Source organism: Triturus cristatus, chromosome 7 (genome assembly GCF_964204655.1).
Source record: "Triturus cristatus chromosome 7, aTriCri1.1, whole genome shotgun sequence".
Lineage (NCBI taxonomy): Eukaryota > Metazoa > Chordata > Amphibia > Caudata > Salamandridae > Triturus > Triturus cristatus.
This window is the reverse complement of record NC_140590.1, coordinates 1,740,879,967-1,740,904,317: the sequence shown is the minus strand read 5'-3', so window position 1 is coordinate 1,740,904,317 and position 24,351 is coordinate 1,740,879,967. Positions and strand designations below refer to the sequence as shown.

General features: G+C 42.9%; 1 protein-coding gene across 1 annotated transcript in view; it reads left to right on the top strand.

Annotated features, from left to right (window-relative positions):
• The first annotated feature begins 1,182 nt into the window (after positions 1-1,182).
• LOC146812970 (killer cell lectin-like receptor subfamily F member 1) overlaps positions 1,183-24,351 on the top strand; it is a 221,483-nt gene continuing 198,314 nt past the window's right edge. The window contains exon 1 of the mRNA XM_085614649.1: positions 1,183-1,355. Coding sequence (XP_085470775.1) covers positions 1,274-1,355 — 82 coding nt within the window. The 5' untranslated portion in view covers positions 1,183-1,273. The remainder of the gene's footprint in view (positions 1,356-24,351) is intronic.

The window sequence follows — 24,351 nt, the reverse complement described above, 5'->3', positions numbered from 1 at the left end:
GCAGTGCACCACCTTTCTGCGCTGCTCTGAGCCACAGGAAAAGGGCAGGAATGCACCATATTTATCCAATACAGTGCCCTCCTGGGCTTTCCCCTGTGCTGGTGCCATTTCGGCAGCCTAGCGCCAATGCAGGACCCCTTGCCTCATGGTGCAAAGGTGCCTGTGTTGTCAGCAGGATTGTTTTTGTGCGGGAAGGTGCATCCTCCTGCACAAAGACAATCCATAGAGGCGTTTTCCTCTTTCTGTGAGTGCTGCAGCAGCACACATAGAAAGAGGAAACAAGCATTGGCATAGCCAATAGGTCTCGCCTTTGGGACCTTATAAGTGTTTAGCCATGCAACAGTTGCATAACTAAATACTTATAAGGGCCCAAAAGCGAGACCTATTGGCTATGCCAATGCTTGTTTTTTTAAACGGTCGTGACATACAAACACCAGCCGTGTCGATACAATACTGGCCAGGAAGCAACACTATGCCGTATTAACTTCTATGTTGTCTATATTAAGTAGCTTCCATATACAATGTGGGAACACCACCACCTTGTGGACAGTTTAGTAACAAAGAGCAACAAGAAGGGGTACCTTCCTGCACAAAAACTAACCCTAGAGGTCTTTTCCTCCTCTATGTTGAGCTGCAGAATACAGCACACATAGAAAGATGAAAAAACCGAGAAATAAAGATATTTCTACCCGTTATTCCTCACCTTGGGAGGCATAAGATTTTTACACATTCCCTGGTTTACAAGTCCTTGTAAATCTGGGATTGCATAAAAAACCATGGACTGCTTCCCTAGCGCAGGGTAAGGCATCGCAGTGATTTGCGCTGCGTTGCCCTTCTCCATATCTATGCAGCCATTGAAAGCGAGTAAAGTGGCTTTGAGTGGCCTCATAGAGATGATTTGGTGGTTTGTGCCAGCGGCACAAGGGGCTCAGTTTGTATGCCAGTGGCCATTGCACGTTCTGGGCACTTCAAAGAGGCATGGCCACACTTTTATACTCAACGTTATGATTGGTAGGACTATTTCATGCGTGAAATTGTTGGTGGTCTATCGCTCATCCTGTTTATGCTCCGAAGCTTGCAGCCACCTTCACACTTCTGGTCTCCTATGACAGAAACTCCCCTGAGTGGCGGAGCTGCGGGCGCAGACATCCGCACTCTGAGGCCGTACTGCTTCCTCTTTCCACTGTAAGAGGTCGAAAGCCGGTCCGCCGGACCCGAGGCTGCTCGACAAGGCTGAGCCCTCTGAAAAACGCCCTGCTTTACGAATCAAAACATGGAGGACGAGCAGGGGTACACAGCGCTGCACTTCAAGGACAGGAGGAGTCCGGAGGGCAGAGGTCAAGATGTGATCGAAGGTGGGAAACTGTCGTCTTTCATTTTGGACCTTGTTTTGCCCTCATCACCTGACATTGGGGTTCATGCCATTAATGATGGGTGCAGATCTTTCTACAGTCCAGCATTTAGAGGACATTTCTTCGTAAACGATTGTTGATGTTCACACTTACCTTATCATTAACAGCTGCACAGTAAAGCTCATAGAAGCGGTTACATAGCACATTTAATACCGGAATCACAGAAACAATGTTCTTAGGAATTGGCCCGCAGGGACTGTGGAGACACGGTTTTAGTAGGGGGCGTGGTCGGGCTGTATAGAGATGTTTGCATAAAAGGTATACAGTAAAACATGGTGGGGCTGTAGCTTTCTGTTATTTTACGTCATCATTAGCATTATTTATTTGTATAAAAATGTATCACCAGACACACAGAAGGTTCAATGGCCCCTATATAATGTATTCCATACATACAACTCAAATATACATTGTTGTATCATGACCGCAGAAAATGCATCTGCATAAGCCCATTTACCAGGAAGATTATTAAATTATAATGTTTAAATATTCATTCAGCTTGCAATTCACAGTGTCTGCACTGATTTGAATGAAAAATCCTCCACAATAAACTATTTACACAGAATAAGAAAAAATGCCACTTTTCATTTTGTTAAAAATTGCAAGCAATTGAAAAGAAATATTCAATGTGACAATTCTCCTAGTCCCTCAACGACACTTAAACCACTGTGAATCTGGTACCCAAGTATTGAATCCGTTTCCTCTGCTCCTCTTTGAGATCTTATGCAGAGCTTCGACCCATAGTGACCTCCATTTTATGAAATGCATTATTAGTTTAGCAGATGGCATTGTCGAGCTGATGAGAAAGGTTAATCACAGGTTAACCAACTCTCAGGTGAAGCTTGCACCAATGCTTGCTTGATCATCAATAACAGTAAGAAACTCTTCCCGCATGTCTCTGGTCAGGGATGTTTGCTATGTGTGTCTCATCATGTCCCCAAACTGAAATGGAGTGACTCTCGGCCACACAACTCTCTTGTGCCTTACAGCATCTATAGCAGATTCACAAGCTATGCTGGCACTGTGGAAGGGGATGCTCTGAAACCTTAAGATTGGGATGAAAGTGCCCATGTCAATATCCCTCATCGCAAGGTACCAGAATGCGCTAAGGATAGTAAAACATGTATAAATGCCCAGTGCAGAGACAGTGGCACTGGCACCCATACAGTTTCCAAGGTTTGAATTGGTTAAATGGTCAGTCCTTCAAGCCCATGGCACATTATTCTATTACTGCTCCCCTTAGGTTTTGCCTGAAGGACTGCGCATTCTCTGTGTATAACATGCTACTCACTTGCTTATTAGTAAGGACAGAGATTAAGACATCTGACCTGGCTCTTAGATGAGGCTTGGATGGAGATAAGGTAAATCCCAGTTTCCCACAGAAGCAAATATGGGTAAAATTCGTGCAGTAAATACAGAACCATTTTATATTTATCGACACACAGGAGATGGGCCAATAGTTTGGGATACTTCCATGGCGACCATTTGTTGCACGTTAATAACCATGAAATTTCAGAAAAACAAACCGGAAAAAGTGAGCTACAGAGACGGTAGAATAATTTAATTCAGGCAGAGCAGAATTGATGACTTAATTTTCTAGCAACTCACCTAGGCTACTGGAAGCTAAAAGAATGACTCTCAAATGTCAATTTTTTTAGTAAAAGGAAAATGAAAAAACATTTAACTACATATATGAAGAAGGTGAAAGACAGGTCATTACTGGGCCAGGTTGAGTAGGGAAAGATCTATTCGAAACCAGAGAGCCACAACTCGAGATCCCAATTTGATTGTAGTCGAGACCAACCACCACAAGCTCTCACGGCTGTTTTTGGACCACTATAAGGCTATTTCTGAAATCAACCCAATAAAAGGCGATGCGCACAGCTTTGATTTTCTAAACCAACCTACCTTGCCTGCAGTATTGATTGAAGCGAATGAAAAACTGGCAGTCCCCGTCACTGAAAGGGACCTCTAGGAGTCAATCTCACAATCAGTTCGTGGAAAGGCCTCAGGGGAAGATGGACCAGGCGCAGAACTTTATAAACTATTGAATGAAGGATTAGCAATCCCTTTAACCGCACTCCTAAACTCAGGTTTTCAAGGTGGCAAATTCCTAGCTTATTTGTGCAAAAGGTGTAATTCTGATATTCATAAAGCCTGGGATAATTGCCTCCAAATTTGGGTCATATTGTCCAATCATTTTATTAAACCAACTATAGAATACTGGTTAGAGTTATTTGCCAGTTGACTTTTTCAAGTAGCCGCTCATATGAATAGATCAAAATGGATTTTATTTGACAATTGGAATTTAATAGGTACCACTTTGCAGAAGCCTTCAAGTTGTTATTGTTAATAAGATTCCTGCTGCAGCCATTTTACAGGATGCCGAGAAGCCCTTGGGCCTGGCCAGCTTGGATTTTTTGTTTTGCTTTTGTACCTAAATTTGGTATACCTCTCCGACTAACCAGAGTGATAGCCTCTCTTTACAAGACTTCAACAGTTCCTTAGTTGTTAATTCATCAGTGGGTATAGTCAGTCTCAGATGGAGCACTAAGAAGGGATATCTTGTGTCTGCACTTTTTATCAAGACCCTGGCAAATTGTATTCACTCTCTTTAGACAAAACGATCACCAGTGACAGGCTCATTGGTTATTAAATTGAAACCGGTTGGTATGGAGAACTTAGGGAGTACCATATCAATGAATCAAAACTGAGTTTTTTTTAATGCTACTGCATAAATTGGACCTCCTAGATTCAGAAAACTAATTCTAGCAAAAATCGGAAATGATAATTAAAAGTCAGGGTTTCAGAAGATCCAGATGCACTTTGGGATGCAAACTGTAAACTTTTAATTGGCAGTCAAAAGTCTGTAAATGATCCCTAATAGGTCGAATTTATTTGGTTAAAGTGTCCATACTCACCCTCTTCGTACTTATTCCAACGTTTCCCTGCTTTTTATCTAACGCCTTGCTGATGAAAATAGATGATATCATTTCATGGTTCATATGTTTATCTCTAAATTACGCTGTGTAAAGCTAAAATTCTTAGAGGTAGCAAAAGAGCGTGGCGCCCCAGCACTGACAGATTTTTGCACCTACTACCTAGTGGCATTTGCACTCCAATTGAGCAAGTAGAATTTTAGTAGTTACATATATGACAATTTTTTATCAATAATAATGAAAGAATGGAAAATTACAGATTTGCCTAGCTTTATTAAACTGCCAACATTAATTAAAAAAGGAAGGTATAAACCTTTGGCCACTGCTTTTTAAAGACAGACTAGATTAAAGCAAATATTTCACATTCTTTTCTTTTTTATTTAGACACAATACTGATAAACCTACAGGATACATCAGAGGTGGTCACAACATGTGGGACTAAGTGCGCAGGGGTGGGTGTATTTACAATTGATGATGTAATCATGGGTGAGGATATAACAAAATATGCAGAATTCCAACTGGGACAACTATCAGACAGTAGGTGGTGCAATTTATCTTATAGGCAGCTATTTTATATATTGAAATCACTGCCACACACAACAAAGCAGTTAAACCCAGGAAAGCAGGTGACCTGTTGAAACATAACAAAGCTTTTTGGGGGCCGTATATCAATTTTCTTTGTAATGTGGTGGTGGCAGGAGCCCCATTACCAGAGTCCTTGAAGGGAGATAAAATTATTCCAAGTTTTAAAAAAGGGGAGCGACAAAATACAGCAAATTATTGTCCTATAAGCCTCATTGCCACCCCACAAAATATTTACGCAAGACAGCTTTTATCAAAACTTAATGATTGGCTAGAGGGAAACAATATTTCACCGCAATGCCAGGCTAGATTTAGAGCTAGAACTAGTACAATTGTTCAGGTTTTTAGACTTCTTTGTATGGGTTGGAAATATACTGTTTTAAACAAAGGCCATTTGTACATAGCTTTTATATGTCTGAAGGCTGCTTTTAACTTTATCCCCAGAAATTTGCTTTGGAGTTCTTTAAAAACACAAGGCGTACCCGAGGATCTTCTTGTTCAGATAATGAGATTACACGAAGACAACTACGCGATAGTCAGGTGGGGACCAAGGGGAGAATTAAGTGACGCAATCCCCATAAGTGGGGTGGAAAACAGGGCTGTGTGTTGGCACCCACTTTCTTATCATTACTTGTAAATGACGCCCCAAAATATCTCTTGGGGTGTAGTCATGATTCTCCGAAGCTAGGTGGGGTGCCGGTTCCGGCTCTCTTATTCGCCGACTACACTATTTTGGTTTCACAAACCCCGAAGGGTCTTAAAAATCTATTGCATCCATTCAGTGATTATTGCGCTACAAAAGGTTTAGAAATAAACTTCAATATAACAAAATATATGGCAGCTAAACCGCACAAATCATTTAAGAAGAACATCACCATCTGAGAACAGAGGCTAGAGTACGTGCTGAATTTGAACTACTTAGGTATTATATCTGATACTAAACTGGCGTGGTTCCCACATCTGCATAAAATCAGGACTATTTTGATACAAAATTCTGCACCGATATTAAAAAAACACAAGAATAGTATTACTAATGCTGTAACTCCCGCACTTGAAATATATAAATATAGAGAACAACCTGCTACTCTTTATGGCGCAGAACTCTGGGGGCTTCTTGCAGGAATATGTTTGCGGGGGAAGAAAACAAGTTTCTTAGGAGGTTATTACGCCTCCCTATAAGAACACCCATGATTCCGATTATTATTGATCTGAATCTAGGGCGCCTAGACCACTAAGCAATTTTAAGACCTTTGTTATTCCGGATGCGCCTATGGAGCACTTCAGAGTTAACTAGGTACAAAGAAGGATTAGAAGAGATCCTAAGATTCGATCAATCTGTTTGTCTTCCATGGGTCAAACATGTGCGCACATGGTTCTGCAAACTAGGGCGTAACCAATTCTGGGAAACTCCTGCTCTAATTACACCCTCTGCAAAACAGACGCTGAAAAATACATTTTGGGTGTACTTGCAAAATAGTGTTTCACATAGTTCTGCAATTGGTAGGTTGACGCATCAGTTTCTTTTATCAAAACCTTTTCCGCTCTTCAAGACAGATCTGGACAAAGTTCAACCCCAGCTTGCTAAATCTTTGTATATGAAGTTCTGTTATGGTATCTTGCAAGTGCACTCTAATACAGCCAAATGGGGTTGTAAAAATGGTGAGTATTATGGCAATGGCTGGCGTCTGTGTCAATCTAATACACCAGAAAATGACTCTCACATATTGTGAATAAGCGAGTATGTCAGAACTTGGGAATTAGATCTTGTTCCGATGCGACAAGAGTTATAAAAACTGTCACTACCAGAAAATTGTTTTTAGTGTCAGTAGATTTTTATTTGCTGTTAATTCAGTAAGAACAAAAAAAGGTATGCCATTTTAACATACTTCCATGTCATGAGATCCTTTTATGTATCTACTTGCACCTTACTAGTTTTTAGCAGTTATGTATTATTTGTATAGAGGCTATCCTGGAACATCTAGGAATTATATACATTTTTGGCACTTTATAGCACTTGCACTTTAATCTCCTGGACAGAGACTATGTGAATCATCTAGGAGCTACATGCAGTTTTGCACTCTATAGCATTTGCACTTTAACTGTGCCAAAAATCCATGCAATGAGTTGATTTTTTGTCTGTTTCAAATGAAATGTTCTAGCAATTGTGAACCTCATTGCCTGCCTAGAATTTTTAAACCTTCTGTTTTAAATGTATAGACCAGAAAAATATTTATTTATTTTAGTAAATTTAACTGTATTTATTCGAGTTTGGTCTTCACACCAAATGAAAATTGAAAATGTATATGATGACTGTTTAAAGAGATGATTACTGTACTTGTGGTATTTTATAATTTTTATTTGTTGTTATCTTGTATCTCTTATGGTTTTTCAAACCGAATAAAGATTATTAAAATGGGGATGTATGGGGGAAAACATGGCGCCCGCGTGCTGAGCGGTAGCGCGCGTCCTCCGAGAAGCTCTCCGCTCCTCTCTCTCCTCTGCTAATGTGCTGAGTTTCTGCGGCGTTTCGGAGCGAGGGTTTTTTTCGCCTCTCCCAGACTGGCTTGAACTTTTTCAGCGGATGAGTTTGAGAGCCTTGGATCGGGCTCCCGCCCCCATCTACGCCTCTGTCCCTGGGCTCTCCCTGCCGCGGCGTTGGGAAGCTGCAGCCGTGGAGCTACGACGCGGCCGCAGCGGCTCGAGGTCTCCTCCGTGGCAGAACAGTGCAGGGAGTCTGCGGTAAGGTGACGGGGGGTAGAGGGATTGGGACCTTTTCCTTTCAGGCCCCCCCCTCGTCGGAGCCTTCTGAAGCCCCGGTGATATGTGGAGCTGGGTCAGGAAATGCTGCTGATCACGGACAGAGTGTCGGAGGGGGCGAATCTGTTTCTCTTGAGAGCCCTGATCTAACCTCATGCAAAAAGAAAGTAGTTAAAGGCAAATTACGAAAGGTTAGGGGCAGAGGAGGGGGGGCGAAGGGCAGGCATCTTTTGCTGAGTGTAGCAGCAAGAGCAGATTTCAGGAGGGGGATGTTGCTGCTGATTCAATAGGTCCCCAGAGAGGGTTTGTGAGAGAGGCTGTAAAGGGGAGACAAGGAGAGCTTAAACCATCTCGCATCACACCCTCCTTGCGCTCTTTTTTCAAAGTCCTGCCCCAAGTTCTGTCCATTTCAAAACCCCACCTTTCCAATCAAGATCGCAGCCCTATATGTCCAGGTCTTCACGAGAAAATGGCTTCTCATATGGTAGCTTCTCCCTCAGCGGATATAATTTTACCAGTGCCTGGATTGGACCACGAGGCAGCAGAAGATGTCAGGGCAGCGGAGAAATCGACACCTAAGGGGGGTGCTAGTCCACAAGTTGTCCTAACCCCACAGGGCGGTTTATTGATAGAACCAGAGAGATTAACATCTACTGAGGCTCTCATGAAGCAAACTACATGCCCCGATCAATCCCCTGGGCTTCTAGATAGGCGAGAGTTTTGCGACAACGGGGCGGCCATAGCCTGTTCTTCGATAGAATCTTTGCTAAACTCTCTAAAAGCAGATATAAAGCAGGGGTTTATGATCTCTGCAGAGAACCAATCTGAGATAAGGGCTGCCTGCGATGTATTGGAGCGTAAAGTAGATCGGCTCAATGAGAGGATAGAAACCCTCGAAGGCACTGTAGAAGAGCTTAAAACCAACCTAGGTTCAGCCCAAGCAAAAATACACAATTTGCAAAGAGAGGGGGATGTGTTTCGTGAGAGGGTGGAAAGCTTGGAAAATTTTTCAAGAAGAAACAACCTCCGACTTTTGAAGGTTCCCGAGGGAAAAGAGGGGAGCGACATCAAAAGCTTCGTCATAAACCTGCTCAAGGACTCACTCAATCTAGAGGAATCACTAGCTACTTTGGGGAGCGATATCCAAAGGATCCACAGGGACCCCTTCCGTTTAAAACCTGGCAGGGAAAAGCCCAGGAAGATTTTGGTTAACTTTCTTACCTATTCAATCAAAGAAAAAATCTTAACTTTGGCCTTAAAAAATAAGTCTCTAAGAGGCCCTGACTTTCCTTTCGAGATCCGTTCTGACCTGTCCAAAGCCAACTTGGATCGTCAGTGGGAATTAGGTCAAAGGATGGAAAAATTTCGTGCCCTAGGTGCAACAGTGCAGATGAGACTTCCTGCTTTTTTGCGTGTGATGTTTAACAACAAAATGCACAATATTAGATCTCCTCTTGAGGCGGACGAGATGTTGAACTCATTAAAAGATCTTCCTCGGGGAGGTGCAGGAACCCATTAAGATTGAGAAGGCAATGAAGGAAGAGGTGAAAAAAAAAAAAAACAATTGGAGTCTTCCCTCTGTTATTTTTGGGTCACAAAGATGAAGAGGTAGTAAAACCCCTACTAGGTTACAAATCTAACCAGTCCTACATGAGTTGTAGGGGGGTTTAAAGTAAAAAAAAAAAAAAAAAGGGTAAAAAAAATAAATAAAAATAATAAAACTTTGCTTAAAATTAGCGTAAAAAAAAAAAGGGAAAAAGATTTCAGATTTCGTAAATACGTACTGTTTGGGACACACCATGCAGTTTTTGAGTTTGGTGGAGGGGAGGGGGAGGAGAAAGGAGGGTGGAGGAGAAAGAGGGTGTAAAACTGGCATTTCACCTGTCCAGTATAGGTTGGGTAGGGTTTTCCGGGGGGGGGGGGAGTTGCACGGGGTGGTAAGGGTAAAAATAAAAATAATCCTCTAAAATCCAAGCCTAGGAAAAGCTTTAATAATATGGTACTTCTTGTCTCATGCCCAAATAAAAGTAGGGAAAGTTATGCCAACTTAGTTGTAGGAAACCTGAAAGAGGAAGGGGGGGGTGGTGACTGCTGGACGAAATGACCCACCTAAATTTTCTATCTTGGAATGTCAATGGCCTGCGTACTGGGAGCAGGAGAAAAAAAGATCTTTCAGTATTTGAAGGACTCCCCGGCGCAGGTCATTGTCATCCAGGAGTCACACCTCCTCAAGGGTGAAACAACAGAGTTCTTGAAAAAGGAAAAATGGGTAGACAGTTTTATTTGCACAGATCAATCAGCAAATATTAGGGGGGTGCTTTTTATTTTTAAAAAACAAGCTAAGGCTCAAATCATTGAGTATAGGGAAGATAGGAGTGGTAGGTGGCTCATTGTAAGGGTAATGTTGGATGGTTTTCTCCTCACATTGGCCGGGTATTACGGCCCCAATCAGGATGATTCCTCCCATCTAAATACTATTCGAGACAATCTATTGGCCTTCCAGGACCCAGTTATTTGGATGGGTGACTTTAACATCGTCTTAGATCCAAAGCTAGACAAGTCTCCCAAATCCAGAGCCTGTGCTTTATCAAGATCTAGACAAGACCTCCTCATAGCAATGTCACAATTGGGGCTCGCAGATGTTTGGAGGGAAAAGGCTGGGGATACACTGGGGGTCTCCTTTCGGAATCTTAAATATAATCATGTGTCTAGGATAGACTATGCTCTTTTTAGTTTTAGCTTGAAAGATCTATTGATAGACATTTCCTACCTTCCCTCACATCTTTCCGACCATTCGGCCATCTCTTTTGTATTGAAGCTTGCGCACAAACAGTGCTATACTTCCTGGTCATTTGACCGCACTATTCTTTTAGAGAATGAGGAAGTCAACTTTTTACGATCAGAAACACTTCATTTTATGGAGGCAAACATAGGCTCAACAGATCTGCATATTATGTGGGATGCCTTAAAAGCTTTTTGGAGGGGGAGTATCACGCATAGAGCCTCCTATAGAAGGAAGAAATATAGGGAAGGTATTGATAATCTGGAGAGGGAAATGAAGAGCATTGAAAACACCCTGGACCCCCAAATCAGATCAGGGGCTCTATACGAAAGACATAGAGAGTTAAAGTTGGACCTAGAAAATGTATTACAAACTAGGGTCTCTAGAAGGTGGGAGGCGAGTAAAATCTCTCATTTTGAGTTTGGTGAGGCTGCCGGAAAAATTCTAGCTTGGAAAACCAAATCCGACCAAGCTCGAAACTATATCAGAGAGATTAAGGTGGAGGGGGAAGTTGTCACCCGTACTACCAAGGATGAAATAGGCGGGGCTTTCCGGGACTTCTTTCAGAAAATCTATAAGGAAGATATCCGGGAAGACAAGGCAGAGAGGGAGGCCTGGTTAGATCAAATTTCCCTGCCAAAGTTATCCCCAGAGCATAGCAAGATGTTGGAGAATGAGATCTCCGTTGAAGAAATCAGGAAGGCTTTGGGGCAGGTAAAGCGGGGGAAGGCAGCAGGCCCTGATGGGTTACCAGGGGAATTTTATAAGGCCCTCATAGACGAGATCACCCCGGTTTTGGCCTCTGTCTTTAATAACATCCTTTTGAAGGGCAGGGACCTTCCAAAATCCTGGAATGATGCCACGGTGGTCTTAATACCTAAACCAGGGAAGGATTTGAAGGATTGTGGGTCATATCGCCCGATTTCGCTTCTCAACAACGACTATAAAATCTTTGCGGCTATAATGACAACTAGGTTGGGGAAGGCGATAAGCTCTTTAGTCCATGAAGACCAAAAGGGCTTTATAAAGGGCAGACACTTAGCTGACCTCACACACGATCTGGTAGGGGCGATTGATATCGCCACCACTTTTTCTCTGCCTCTGGCCGCCTTTACGTTGGATGCGACTAAGGCCTTTGATAGAGTAAACTGGTCCTATCTGGCTGCAGTTTTGAAGAAATTCAATTTGCCCGAAAATTTCTGCCGCATGATCTCACTTATATATAAGGCCCCGACGGCAAGACTCAATGTAAACAATTCTCTAACAGAGTCTTTTGGAATTTCGAGAGGTACAAGGCAGGGCTGCCCACTTTCCCCTCTCCTTTTTAACCTCTATATTGAACCTTTTGCACAGATTCTTAGAGAGGAGGCTAGTATTCCATCATTTAGCTTTGGAGGGTGGGAAAGGCGGGTTGCCCTATATGCTGATGACATACTCATTATGACATCAAACCTCGACTCGGCTCTCCCCTCTGTGATTAGAAAAGCTGAGGAGTTTGGTAAAATCTCTGGGTACCACATAAATGCTGAGAAAACAGAAATTATGGCCTGGAATTCCTCCAACACACAGGTGAAGGTAGTGCCCTCTATGCGGTATCTTGGAATTAGAATTACCCAAGATATAAGCAAAATCACCACCTTTAATCTTGACCGAGTAGATAAGGAAGGTCAGAAACAACTAAAGGCATGGAATCACCTCCCTTTATCCATCTTTGGGGGCACAAACCTTATAAAAATGTCTATCCTACCCAAATATACCTTTTTGTTTAACTCTATCCCTATGGCTTTTGACATTAAACAAATATCTAAATGTCAACAAGGAATTAACTCTTTTATTTGAAAGAATCGAGCTTCGAGATTGGCCTGGAAAAAGCTGAGGAGAAGGAGAGAGAAAGGTGGCCTTACGTCACCAGACATCCAATACTATGCTTGGGCGTTCCAACTATCCTACTCTAGAATGCTCCTAAAAACATCAGAGGACAACTCTAGAGGGAGGATGTTCCGAGCTATGTTGGAGGGGTCTGATCTTCCATCTGACTGCTTTCTTTTTAAGTTTGGAGACCAGAAATTCTTTAAAAAAATAAAATTAAAAACTCTACAATCTTTGGCTAGGAGTTGGTCCACAATCAGAAATAGAACAGGGTTGTGTTATTTTTCCAACTTAGCACCTATATGGGATTCACCAGGTACTCCCTTATGTCTTAAAGACAGACTGGCAGGTCCAATAAAGGAAGCCGGTTTTTTGAACTGGGGAGAGCTGATAGCTGGTGGTTCAATGCTACCTTGGGAGGCTTTGCGGGAGAAAGTCGGGCCAGGTCTATCTTACTTCAAGTATGTACAGCTGACTAGCTGGGCTCAGGCCTTGATAAGAAAGGGAGTCCCCTTGGGAAAATACAGCAACTTAGAAAATCTATTGGTGACAAGGCCAGGGGAGGGAAAGGAGGTTGCATGTTGGTATTGGGCGATCTTGGAGGAGATAGATGACGACACAACCCTCCCTGAGGTGTTATGGGGCAGTAACATCGGCGAACAGTGCCAGCAGCTGTGGTCAAATTCATTTAGTTTACTATATAAAATCATGAAGCCAGCCTGGCTGAGGCGAAACCATCTTTTCACTTTACATCGTGCTTATCTGTCCCCCCAAAAGTTAGCCAAATTTCAACATGGAAAAAAATGCAACAAATGTGACCTAGTTGAGGCCTCGGATGTTCATATGTTTAAAGAGTGCCCAGCCATTAGTCGTTTTTGGGAAGAGGTGATAGAAGCACTATCTTCTATGCTAAATATCACTCTTAGTAATACTCTCCCCTTGATTTTCTTTGGGCTTGACGAAAATATCCTAGGGCCTGCTAGATCCTTTCTGTTTTTTGCAATCCTGTTGGCCAGGAGACAGATTTGCAGATTTTGGGTGGACACAGCTCCTCCAACATATATGGGATGGTTATCGTCCCTATATGAAGTTTCTAAAGTAGACCTGGCTAGACCCTGTAGTATGAAAAAAAATAAAATAGCTTTTTGGGACTATTTGATACAGTGGAAGTAGGTCTCCGGGGTTTTTTTTTTTTTCCTCGGTCCTATGATTATGCCAGTTTCCCTGCTCCATGGATCTATAACAAGGGTCTTCGTTCGTCTTTCTGGTCCAAACAGGTTGAAATATGCCTAGATGGAGTTTCTGAAGGTCGTCCTTTTTTGTGTGTTGTTTGCTCCTTCTCCCGCCAATCTGTTTCTTTTGTTTTTTTGTGCAATTGTCCATAGCACACTAAAGGGTTTGGTGGGCAGGACAAGATAGCACAAAATGGTGGTTGGCGGATTTCCTTCTTCACACATAAGGGTTTGGCAAATGAGGACCAAAAAAAAAAAAGATTATTAAAATGAAAATAAAAATGAAAAAGATCACCATGTTGTGCTCAACCTGGGTCTTTCCTTCCTCAAGCCTTCTTGGTGATTAGTGTGCCCCTGCACCCATGAAGTCCTCACTGGCATGGCTCTGTCCTAATTGCAGTTTGCTCCAGGATCAGTGGCGCCAGGTCACCTGGTGCCTTTCTCCTGTGGGCACCTGAGTGTGCTCCGATTACTTGAGTCGGACACTGTTCGCTGCTTCTCTTCCTGGCCTCTGCTCACTGTACTTCCCTATGCAATATCAGTTGTTACCATGCCTGCCTTTAAAAACACATGCCTTTACCATGCATGTAATACAATGTTTTGACTTTTACAACTGGTTGTATTCCAACGCGAGTCTAAACCATGCATTTGTCGTGATTATGTGTATGTATGCAAAGCCCCTTATGCACCTATTTCATGCATTTAATTCTCTTAATAGACATACTTACCTGCATGGTAAAGTCCCACATTCTTAAGTCATGGAGAATGGCATGTGTAATACTTTCCTCCATGGTAACTGCTGCATTGCAGAAGTAACATGTGGTAAGAAAAGGGGTAATAGCAATGCAGCTATTATCACGCATTAACTTTATGACACGTTAGTTATACCACGAGTACTGTTCCAACACATAACCTTCACAATGCAGGATTTTACAATGAATATGCCTTTACCACGCATGTCTTTGGAACGATTTTTAAAGGCATGAATGTTGAAGGGATATGTAAAGTTAAGGTTTGCTAAGTAAATGTAAGTAATTTACAGGTAAGTATATATATATCACTTAAAAAACCATAGGTTTCACACACGTTATAGTTAGGAATTAGCATTTAAAAAACCTTGCAAATTCACTTAAAAAACCATAGGTTTCACACATGTTATAGTTAGGTGGACATTACTCGTAAAAAAACAATGAAATTCCCCCATTATAGTTAGTTCAGATAACTATAACTCACGCGCCCGCAATCCACTGCTCATGACGTCACATATTACATCACTCATGACATGGTCAGTGGCATCACTCATGACATCACTGATGACATCATCCTTGTGATAGAGTGGTGGTAGCGCGAGTTATAGTTATCTGAACTAACTATAACGGGGGAATTTCATTGGTTTTTTACGAGTGAAATGTCCACCTAACTATAACATGTGTGAAACCTATGGTTTTTTAAGTGAATTTGCAAGGTTTTTTAAATGCTAATTCCTAACTATAACGTGTGTTAAACCTATGGTTTTTTAAGTGAATTCGTACGGTTTTTTAAATGCTAAGTTATGTATGTATAATTATTATTTTTTTTTTAAGGTTTTTCACCGTGCGTGCACCGTGTGCGCACCGTGCGCGCACCCCGCGATTTAAAAATAAAATAAAATAAAATGTTTTTTCACCCTTTGGGGTCCTTTAGGGACCCACTGACAAAGGCTAGGGGGTCAGGAACTCTCTACCCTTCCCCCTTTTCATGTTCGCCACCTCTCTTTTTCACTCTCGCACCCAAAACAAACAAAATGGCGGCCAACACTTCCTGATTTCGACCGATTTGAACGTTGACTGACATGTAACCACCAATCAGAATTACGCTCACGCACTTTAGGGTGCGTGCACGGTGCGCGCACGTTGCGCGGCTATGGATATATATGTACTTTGAACTGCAATTTTCTCAGGAAATACTGACCAGATTGACTCCATACATGCAAAAGGCACATGCCTGACCTGAGGACTACCTCTCTGCCAAATTTCAAGTAATTCTGTTCAGCCGTTCAGGCTGTACCTACGACTAAAGGTCCTATGGGAAAATGCATGGGGATAACGCGTTTTGGGGCTCCCCTTTTTTCTCGGCCCCCGCTTGACGAATCACCCCGAGACTTTCAGGGTAGGAGCTGAGCGGAGAGCCCCATTAGTTTTGAAAATTTCGCGAGGATTCGTCAACCGGCGCCAAAGTTATTCAAAATAGAATTTTCAGATTTCCTATGGAAACACGGTCCTAACTATAACTATCTATAATATATATATAAACAAACACCGACGCAACCGAAGGAGGCGGGAAAGGCGGAAACTCAGAAAAACCAAAGCAAATGAACAAAAGAAGAGGCAATTGGAGAAAGAAATGAAGGATGATACCAAGACTCTTATAACCTTGAGCACAATGGATCTCACTGAAGCGGAAAAACAACTCCTCACGTTGGGCCTCACCTTTTGCCCTGAAAGCTCATTTGATTACAGCAACACCCGGATGGACGTCTTCAAATTCAATAGAAAATTAAAATTGATAAAATTTTTCAGATTCAAACAAAGCAATGCCACCGCTATCGACACGGAACCCGCTGGTCAAACAGTTGACCAACCACTCACGGTGGCGGACATCCTGACCTTGCGCATCTTGGGTGAACTAGCAGTGCCTTGTACTCCGAGGTCCACTCAACAACTTCATCATGATGAGGGTATTGAAAGTTCATGCCGAATCCCTAGCCCTTTCAAGCCGAACTCCACCTTTACCCCAATGATACAGAGGGATGCGATTGACATATATAGTGTGGTCATCATTGATGAGCTCAAGGTGCTACACCTCAAAACCAGGAGGCGTGCTACAGGAAAACGCATGCAGAGTCTCAAATATAATGAACTTATGAAAAAACTACTAAGCAATAATGAAGTCATCATCAACAAGGCGGGTAAAGGAGGGAACATTGTGTTGTGGCCACGCAATTTGTATCTGGAAGAAGCTAACAGACATCTGAGCGATAACCTTTGCTACAGGCTCTCTAACCACAATGAAATGGCTAGCAGTAATAAGGATCTCAGGAAACACCTCAACAAGTTCAGATCTCAGGGCCAGTTGAGCAAAGAAGAATGTGCATTCCTTAATATTGAGACTCCAGTCCTCCCTATCTTTTACTTTCTGCCGAAAGTGCACACAAACGTGACCCCCAATGCTGGTCAAACCCATCATCTCGGCCAGAAAAAGCATCTGCGAAAATATTTCCAAGTATGTGGATTTTTTTCTCCAAGATCTTGTATCCAGCCAGACAACCTACCTCAGAGACACCAGTGATTTCTTGCTCAAAGTAAAAGACATTCCATGGCACAAGGACTATTTGCTAATTTCCATGGACATTACATCGCTGTATACCAGCATACGTCACCATGATGGTCTAGCTGCATGCAAATACTTCTTGGGTAAAAGACCCATCAATTGTCACAAACACAACAAACTCATTTTGTTTCTAATTGACTGGTGTCTCACACATAATTTTTTCACGTTCAATAGGAAGGTATACCAGCAACTCAGGGGCGTGGCCATGGGAGACTGCTTCTCGCACAGCTACGCATGTTTGTTTGGCTGGTGGGAGGAGAGGGTTCTCATGGTTAAGCACCAGACAGCTTTTAATAACAATATTGTGTCTTGGCTGCGTTACATAGACAACGTCTTTTTGAATTGGCGAGGTGATGTTAACAGTGGTAGAATTTTCCTTAGTGAGATCAATGCCAATGATCTTAATTTGGAATTCAATGCCAACATTAGTGCCACCTCTAAAGAATTATTGGACGTCAATCTGTACATCGCCAATGGCGCTTTGCATTCCAAGCTTCACCGTAAGCTTACCGCAGGAAACTTCACACTGCACGTCTCCAGCTTTCACCCTAGGCACCTCATAACCAGCATTCCTATGGAGAGATGTTACGATTGGCCAGAATTTGCAGTACCCATGAAGATCTCATTGAGTGCCAGGGGGAAGCAGTCAAAAGATTCAAGGCACGCGGTTACTCAGCGTCTGTCATACGTAAAGCCATTGTCAGAGCCAATGCCATCCCTAGGGAGGAATTGTTAGTGGTCCCATCCACCCGTGAGGTCACCAGTGCGACCAACATACTAAGTGAGCCAAATAGCCTAGTCACCCCGAAATTAATTATAACGCACAACACTGAGGAAAGAGCTATGAGAGCAGTAATCAACAAGTACTGGGGTATCATTAAATCAGACCCCGCACTAAGACTTGTAGTAGCCCACTAACCTGACATCACATACAGAAGAGCTTTTTCCATGAGGGATGCACTAGTCCGAAACAGTCCGGAGATCGCCACGTCACAGAATTGGCTAGCAGACAGAAAGGGTTTTGTTAAATGCCAGAGTTGCAGGGCATGCAGGTTTGGTAAGAACATCACGAAGGTAGACTCAGCTTTTAGACACGCGCCACCTACCATCAGACATAGACTCACATGCAGAACGGAATTTGCGGTGTACATGAATGTAACTGGGCTGCGTTACATCGGGAGCACTAAATTGCAAGTGCACCTGCGAATTCTCCAGCACCTCAGAGCGATAGTCAATAATGACCCAGCCTACCCCATAGCCAGGCATTTTAAGGAGATGCAAAATAACAATCTAGAGCACCTCCGTTATTCAGTCATTGATTGCGTCCCACCACTTAGATGGGGTGGCAACAGGAAAACGCTTTTGAGGCAATTGGAGAGTAGATATATTCTGCAATTGAACATCAAGGCGCCCACTGTTCTCAACACCGCGGAGGATCTGCACCATTTCCTGTAACATAGCTTTGCATTCACACCCTTAGTGATCATACCATCGCATTGTAACTGTATATTAATGTTATCACTTGTATATATTTCACTGTTTATATCAGGCTGTACCTCTGCACTCTCAGTATTCACATAGAGTTGGGTTTCCTGTTATCAGGCTATGTGCAACCACGAAGAGAATACCCACTATTCATACTGTCATTTTGGTTGTCTATAGTCAGTCTTTAAGCAGAGGCACTACAGGCTTGTAACCAATGCTGCAGCAAAAATGGCAACACATGTATTTAGACCATGTTTGCGTATGATTATGAATTAGAATGCCACTTTTTCACAATACGCTGTGCTATACACCCATTGCTTCATTGCAAGGGATACTTTGAACAAGCACTGGCAGACTCTAGAATATTTCCTGCGCTTTCACACATTTTTTATTAGTACATTCTATGCATTTTTACGTCACTCAAATGCTCTTGAGGAGGTACAAACACCAAACTATAAATGTTGTCCTATATGCACACTCACGCCTTCCCCAACATGTATATACACACCTATGTGCACATTTCACCCTCGCTCACACTTTCAACTTTTGTTGTATTAAGTGGCAGCTTTGTTTTGCATTTATGCAGTTATTTAGTTTGTTTGCATCTTTACTGTACCGGGGTTAGACGCGCACATCTTATCACTAGCCTTTGTTCACATGCAGTGCTTTCACTTTGTGCTTCATGAGACGCGCCAAGAGCAGGGAGTTACTGCGTTTCTAGTTGTGAGCAATCGGTAACACTAACATGACTGTTTACGAGGGGCATGCTTTCCGTTTTAATGTGTACTTACACGATCGGTTGGCTGCATCTGGGGACGCCATATGCTCTTGTACCAGCTTCCACGATGCATGTGCGGGAGGACTGAGGCAATCACCGGCTTCATCAGATAGTTGACAGTTTTATAGTCTGTTTACACTGGTGTTACTAACTGTAGTAAAACATGATGTCACACATGTGCTTTACTGCGTCTTGCCCACAGTCACACGCTGCAAAACTACTCAATCATTGCAATGAACATAGTAAAAACACTGCCACTCACACATATATATAAATACCACTCATTCACCAGTACAGCGCTATGTAATCAAGGCCGCGTGTCTGGCGGCCAAAACGCATCATTTGGACACTTGATGCTTGAATAAATCATAATTTAACTCTCAACTCTGCCTTTGGAGTCTGTTTCCTGGTGTTACGCCTTTCTTTGGATACTGGTACCCCTGGGATCCTGCTGTGGAATTATATATATATATATATATATATATATATATATATATATATATATATATATATATAGAGAGAGAGGGAGAGCCTTGTATAGGCCCTGGGGACCGCCACCCGCAGTGTCGGCTCCTGCAGTGTGCCGGGGTGCCCACTCCCGGGGCACTGTAGTTTGCAATGACAGGGCGGGAGCCTCACGGTTCCCGCCCTGTCAATGCAAACTGCTTTGCTTCATTGAACCGAGAGCAGGGAAACCTGCTCTCGCTTCAAAGAAGCAAAGCTGATTGCTTTTCCACATGGGGAGAAGCATGTTAGCTGCTCCCCATGTGGAAAAGCAATGCCGGCTCCTGCAGGACGCGGGGAGATGGCTGGGACCGTGGGGGGATTGGGGACCCCCCCACAGCCCCCAATGAGAGGCCAGGTCCCAGGGGATGGGGTCCCCGGGGCCATAAGTGGCCTGGGTGGGGGGGTCACACGGCCCCCCTCCAACATTAAAAAAATTAAAAAATCAAATGCCGGCCCTGGGGGATGGGGTCCCCGGGGCCTTAAAGTGGCCAGAGGAGGGGGGCTACACAGCCCCCCTCCATACAAATATACAATAATAATTTTTAAAAAAAGGGCCATGCCCCGGGGGATGGGGTCCTGGGGCAAATTATGGCCTCAGGAGGGGGGCCACGCGGCCCCCTTCTCGATTAAAAAAATAATAATAATAAATTGGAGGCAGGCCCTGGGGGATGGGGTCCCCAGGGCCAATAAATTAGAAGAAGAAGGGGGGCTACACTGCCCCATTCTAAAAAAAAATGTTTTAAAAAAAGACGGGATCGGGCCGGAGGCCACACCCCCTCCTTACACCACTCTGCAAACACGCCCCCTGGCGCGTTTGCAGAGGGGGAACTAATTCCCCTTGAATACTGGGGGTCCCTGTGGGCCAACCAGCCCACCAGGAACCTCCAGTATGCGCCAGGGGGCTGCGTTGAAGAGAGGTGTAATGAGGCCACGCCCCTTTTTACACCTCTCTGCAACGCAGCTCCGTGGTGCTTACTGGAGGTACCTGGTGGCCTGGTTGGCCGCCAGGGGACCTCAGGATTCAAGGGGACTTAATCCCACAACTTAAAACGTGCCATGGGGCGCGTTTGCACAGTGGTGAAGGTAGGGGGCGGGGCCTGAGGTGATATGTGTGCAAACACGCCCTGTGGCGTGTTTTAATTTGGGGAATTCATTCCTCTTCAATCCAGAGGTCCCCTAGGGGCCAACTAGCCCACCAGGTACCTCCACTAAGCGCCATGGAGCTGCGTTGCAGAGAGTTGTAAAAAGGGGCATGGCCTCTGAACACCTCTCAGCAACGCAGCTCCCTGGCGCATACTGGAGGTAACTGGTGGGCTAGTTGGCTGACAGGGGACCTCAGGAATCAAGGGGACTTAATCCCCCAACTTGAAACACGCCACGGGCGCGTTTGCACAGTGGTGAAGGTAGGGGGCGGGGCCTGAGGTGATATGTGTGCAAACACGCCCTGTGGCGTGTTTTAAGTTGGGGAATTTATTCCTCTTCAATCCAGAGGTCCCCTAGGGGCCAACTAGCCCACCAGGTACCTCCACTAAGCGCCATGGAGCTGCGTTGCAGAGAGTTGTAAAAAGGGGCATGGCCTCTGAACACCTCTCAGCAACGCAGCTCGCTGGCGCATACTGGAGGTAACTGGTGGGCTAGTTGGCTGACAGGGGACCTCAGGAATCAAGGGGACGTAATCCCCCAACTTGAAACACGCCACAGGGCGTGTTTGCACAGTGGTGAAGGTAGGGGGCGGGGCCTGAGGTGATATGTGTGCAAACACGCCCTGTAGCGCGTTTTAAGTTGGGGAATTAATTCCTCTTCAATCCAGAGGTCCCCTAGTGGCCAACTAGCCCAGCAGGTACCTCCAGTAAGCGCCACGGAGCTGTGTTGCAGAGTGTTGTAAAAAGGGGCGCGGCCTCTGAACACCTCTCTGCAACGCAGCTCCCTGACGTATACTGGAGGTACCTGGTGGGCTAGTTGGCTGACAGGGGACCGCACGATTGAAGAGAAATTAATTTCCCAACTTAAAACGCGCCACAGGGCGTGTTTGCACACGTCACCTCAGGCCCCGCCCCCTTCATTCGCCATTGTACAAATATTCCTCTAAAATCAGCCGAACTACGAATTCTGATTTACTCACCTGTTATCAGGAGAGAACCCAAGGCTGAATCTTTTAGTCCAGCACTGACCCTGAAATGTAATTCTAAGCGTACTTACCAGTAACTTGTATTTCCGTCCATAGGAATCCTTTGTGTGGTTTTCACCAGAAAATTTTCTATGTCCATTTTTGAAACGTACAAATATTCCTCTAAAATCAGCCGAACTACGAATTCCGATTTACTCACCTGTTAACAGGAGAGAACCCAGAGCTGCATCTTTTAGACCAGCACTGACCCTAAAAAGTAATTCTAAGCGTACTTACCAGTAACTTGTATTTCCTTCCATAGGAATCCATTGTGTGGTTTTAAGCAGAAAAGTTTCTAAGTGTCTATTTTCACAAACTAAAAATATTCCTAAAAAATCGTCTGTATGACTTAAACACATTCTTTCAACTGTTTACAGGAGATTCACCTGTGCTGGATCCAGGATCCACCACTGAGTAAGAAAAAGTAACGATAACACTACTTACCTGCTAAGTGAATTTTCTGCCATAGGATAACATTGGTGATTCTATGTGAAAAATGTTCTGTCAACTTTTAAAATACAATAATATTCCTTAAAAATCACTACTGTAACCAAAACGCTTTTACTTAACTGTTTACAGGAGATGTCCAAGGACTGAATCTAGGATCCAGTCCTGTGGTTAGAAAAGTAATCCATAAAGTAACTATTTGCATTTGACTAGAAATTCACATTGAGCTCAATGTTGCATTGTGTTTGAAATTGTGTTGCCCATTGCGACAACTGTAACTACTGTACTTAAAAGTCTATTGCCTATTTAAAAAGTATATAAACTAAAGTAATTCATTCTGAGAAAGTATATTTTGTATTGTAATGTATAATGTAATTAAAAAAATAAATTATCTAAAAATAAACAGTTTAAAAAATGTAGTAAATCAGTATAAAAAAAATCAGTATAACAATTAATACATTAAAAATTGTTATTTACAAAACCTTTGAAATTCACTAAAAAACCATAGGTTTCACGCCTGATATAGTTAGGAATTAGCATTTAAAAACCTTTGAAATTCACTGAAAAAGCCATAGGTTTCAGGCCTGATATAGTAAGGAATTAGCATTTAAAAAACCTTTGAAATTCACTGAAAAAACCATAGGTTTCAGGCCTGATATAGTTAGGAATTAGCATTTAAAAAACCTTAGGAAATCACTGAAAAAACAATAGGTTTTAGGGGTGTTATATTTTGCTGGACATTTCACTCGAATAAAACCATTGAAATTCCTCCGAGATAGTTAGTTGTACTAACTACATCTCGCCGGCCGCAATCCACTGCTGATGATGTCACATATTACATCATTCATGACATGGTCACTGACATCACTGATGACATCTCAAATGACATCACTGATGACATCACTGATGACATCATCCACGTGACAATCAGATACTCCTCAACATACACTAGTATAACCTTTCATCACTCACTGTAAAATACAGAGTGCCAGATTTAAATCCATTGACACACCAATACAAGTTTTTAAACACCCACTGAGTGATTCCTAGATCTATACACACATCTAATCACTTACCTATAGATTCACTCATACATGCTGTCAATGATCAATAGAACACTATCAAATATAGTTATACACCTATATCGACATTACACACCAGCATACATCCTAATCACTTATGAAGTCATCCTACTCACTTATGCAAACAATGGATCATACTTACTTTTACTTAGCTATACACTTATACAAACACCACTTCATCTATTCATATAGATAATAACTCATACTTAGTGTGTTATAAAAACACTATTACAAATATACAGCTATCCATACAGTCACTCATACAATCGCTGAGTCTTATGTATACTTATTTATATACAACAACTGACGCATACACTGGCTTTTATTTTTCTAGTTTGTTGGACATGTACCATTGAGACATATATTGGCTCATCACCACACCCATAAAGATATTCACTCACCCAAACAACTGGTATAACATGTAGTTTTAACTTCATATACCTACTAAATCAACTATTTACACATCTTTGGGCAGTCACACACCCCCCACCAAACCACACACACATTCACTCTCCCATACAAGTACTCAGTTAACTAATCTATAACTGATATAGACTTTCACGTAGCTAGTAACCAACTGGTGCAGCAGTTTACACAGCAACTGACAAAGTATTACAGATATTCACACAGTTTAGTCACTATCCAATATATTTAGTGAGACACTATAGATTAGTCAAGTAAACAGTCAATCACACTGCTACTAAATCATCCATCCAGATATTTATATTTATATATTCACTCATTCTTCAATGCAAATTGCTATATATATATATAATACATATTTAAATAACGAACCAAACCACATTCACTGGATGATGTCATCAGTGATGTCATCAGTGATGTCATTTGAGATGTCATCAGTGATGTCACTGACCATGTCATGAATGATGTAATATGTGACATCATCAGCAGTGGATTGCGGGTGCGCAAGATGTAGGTAGTACAA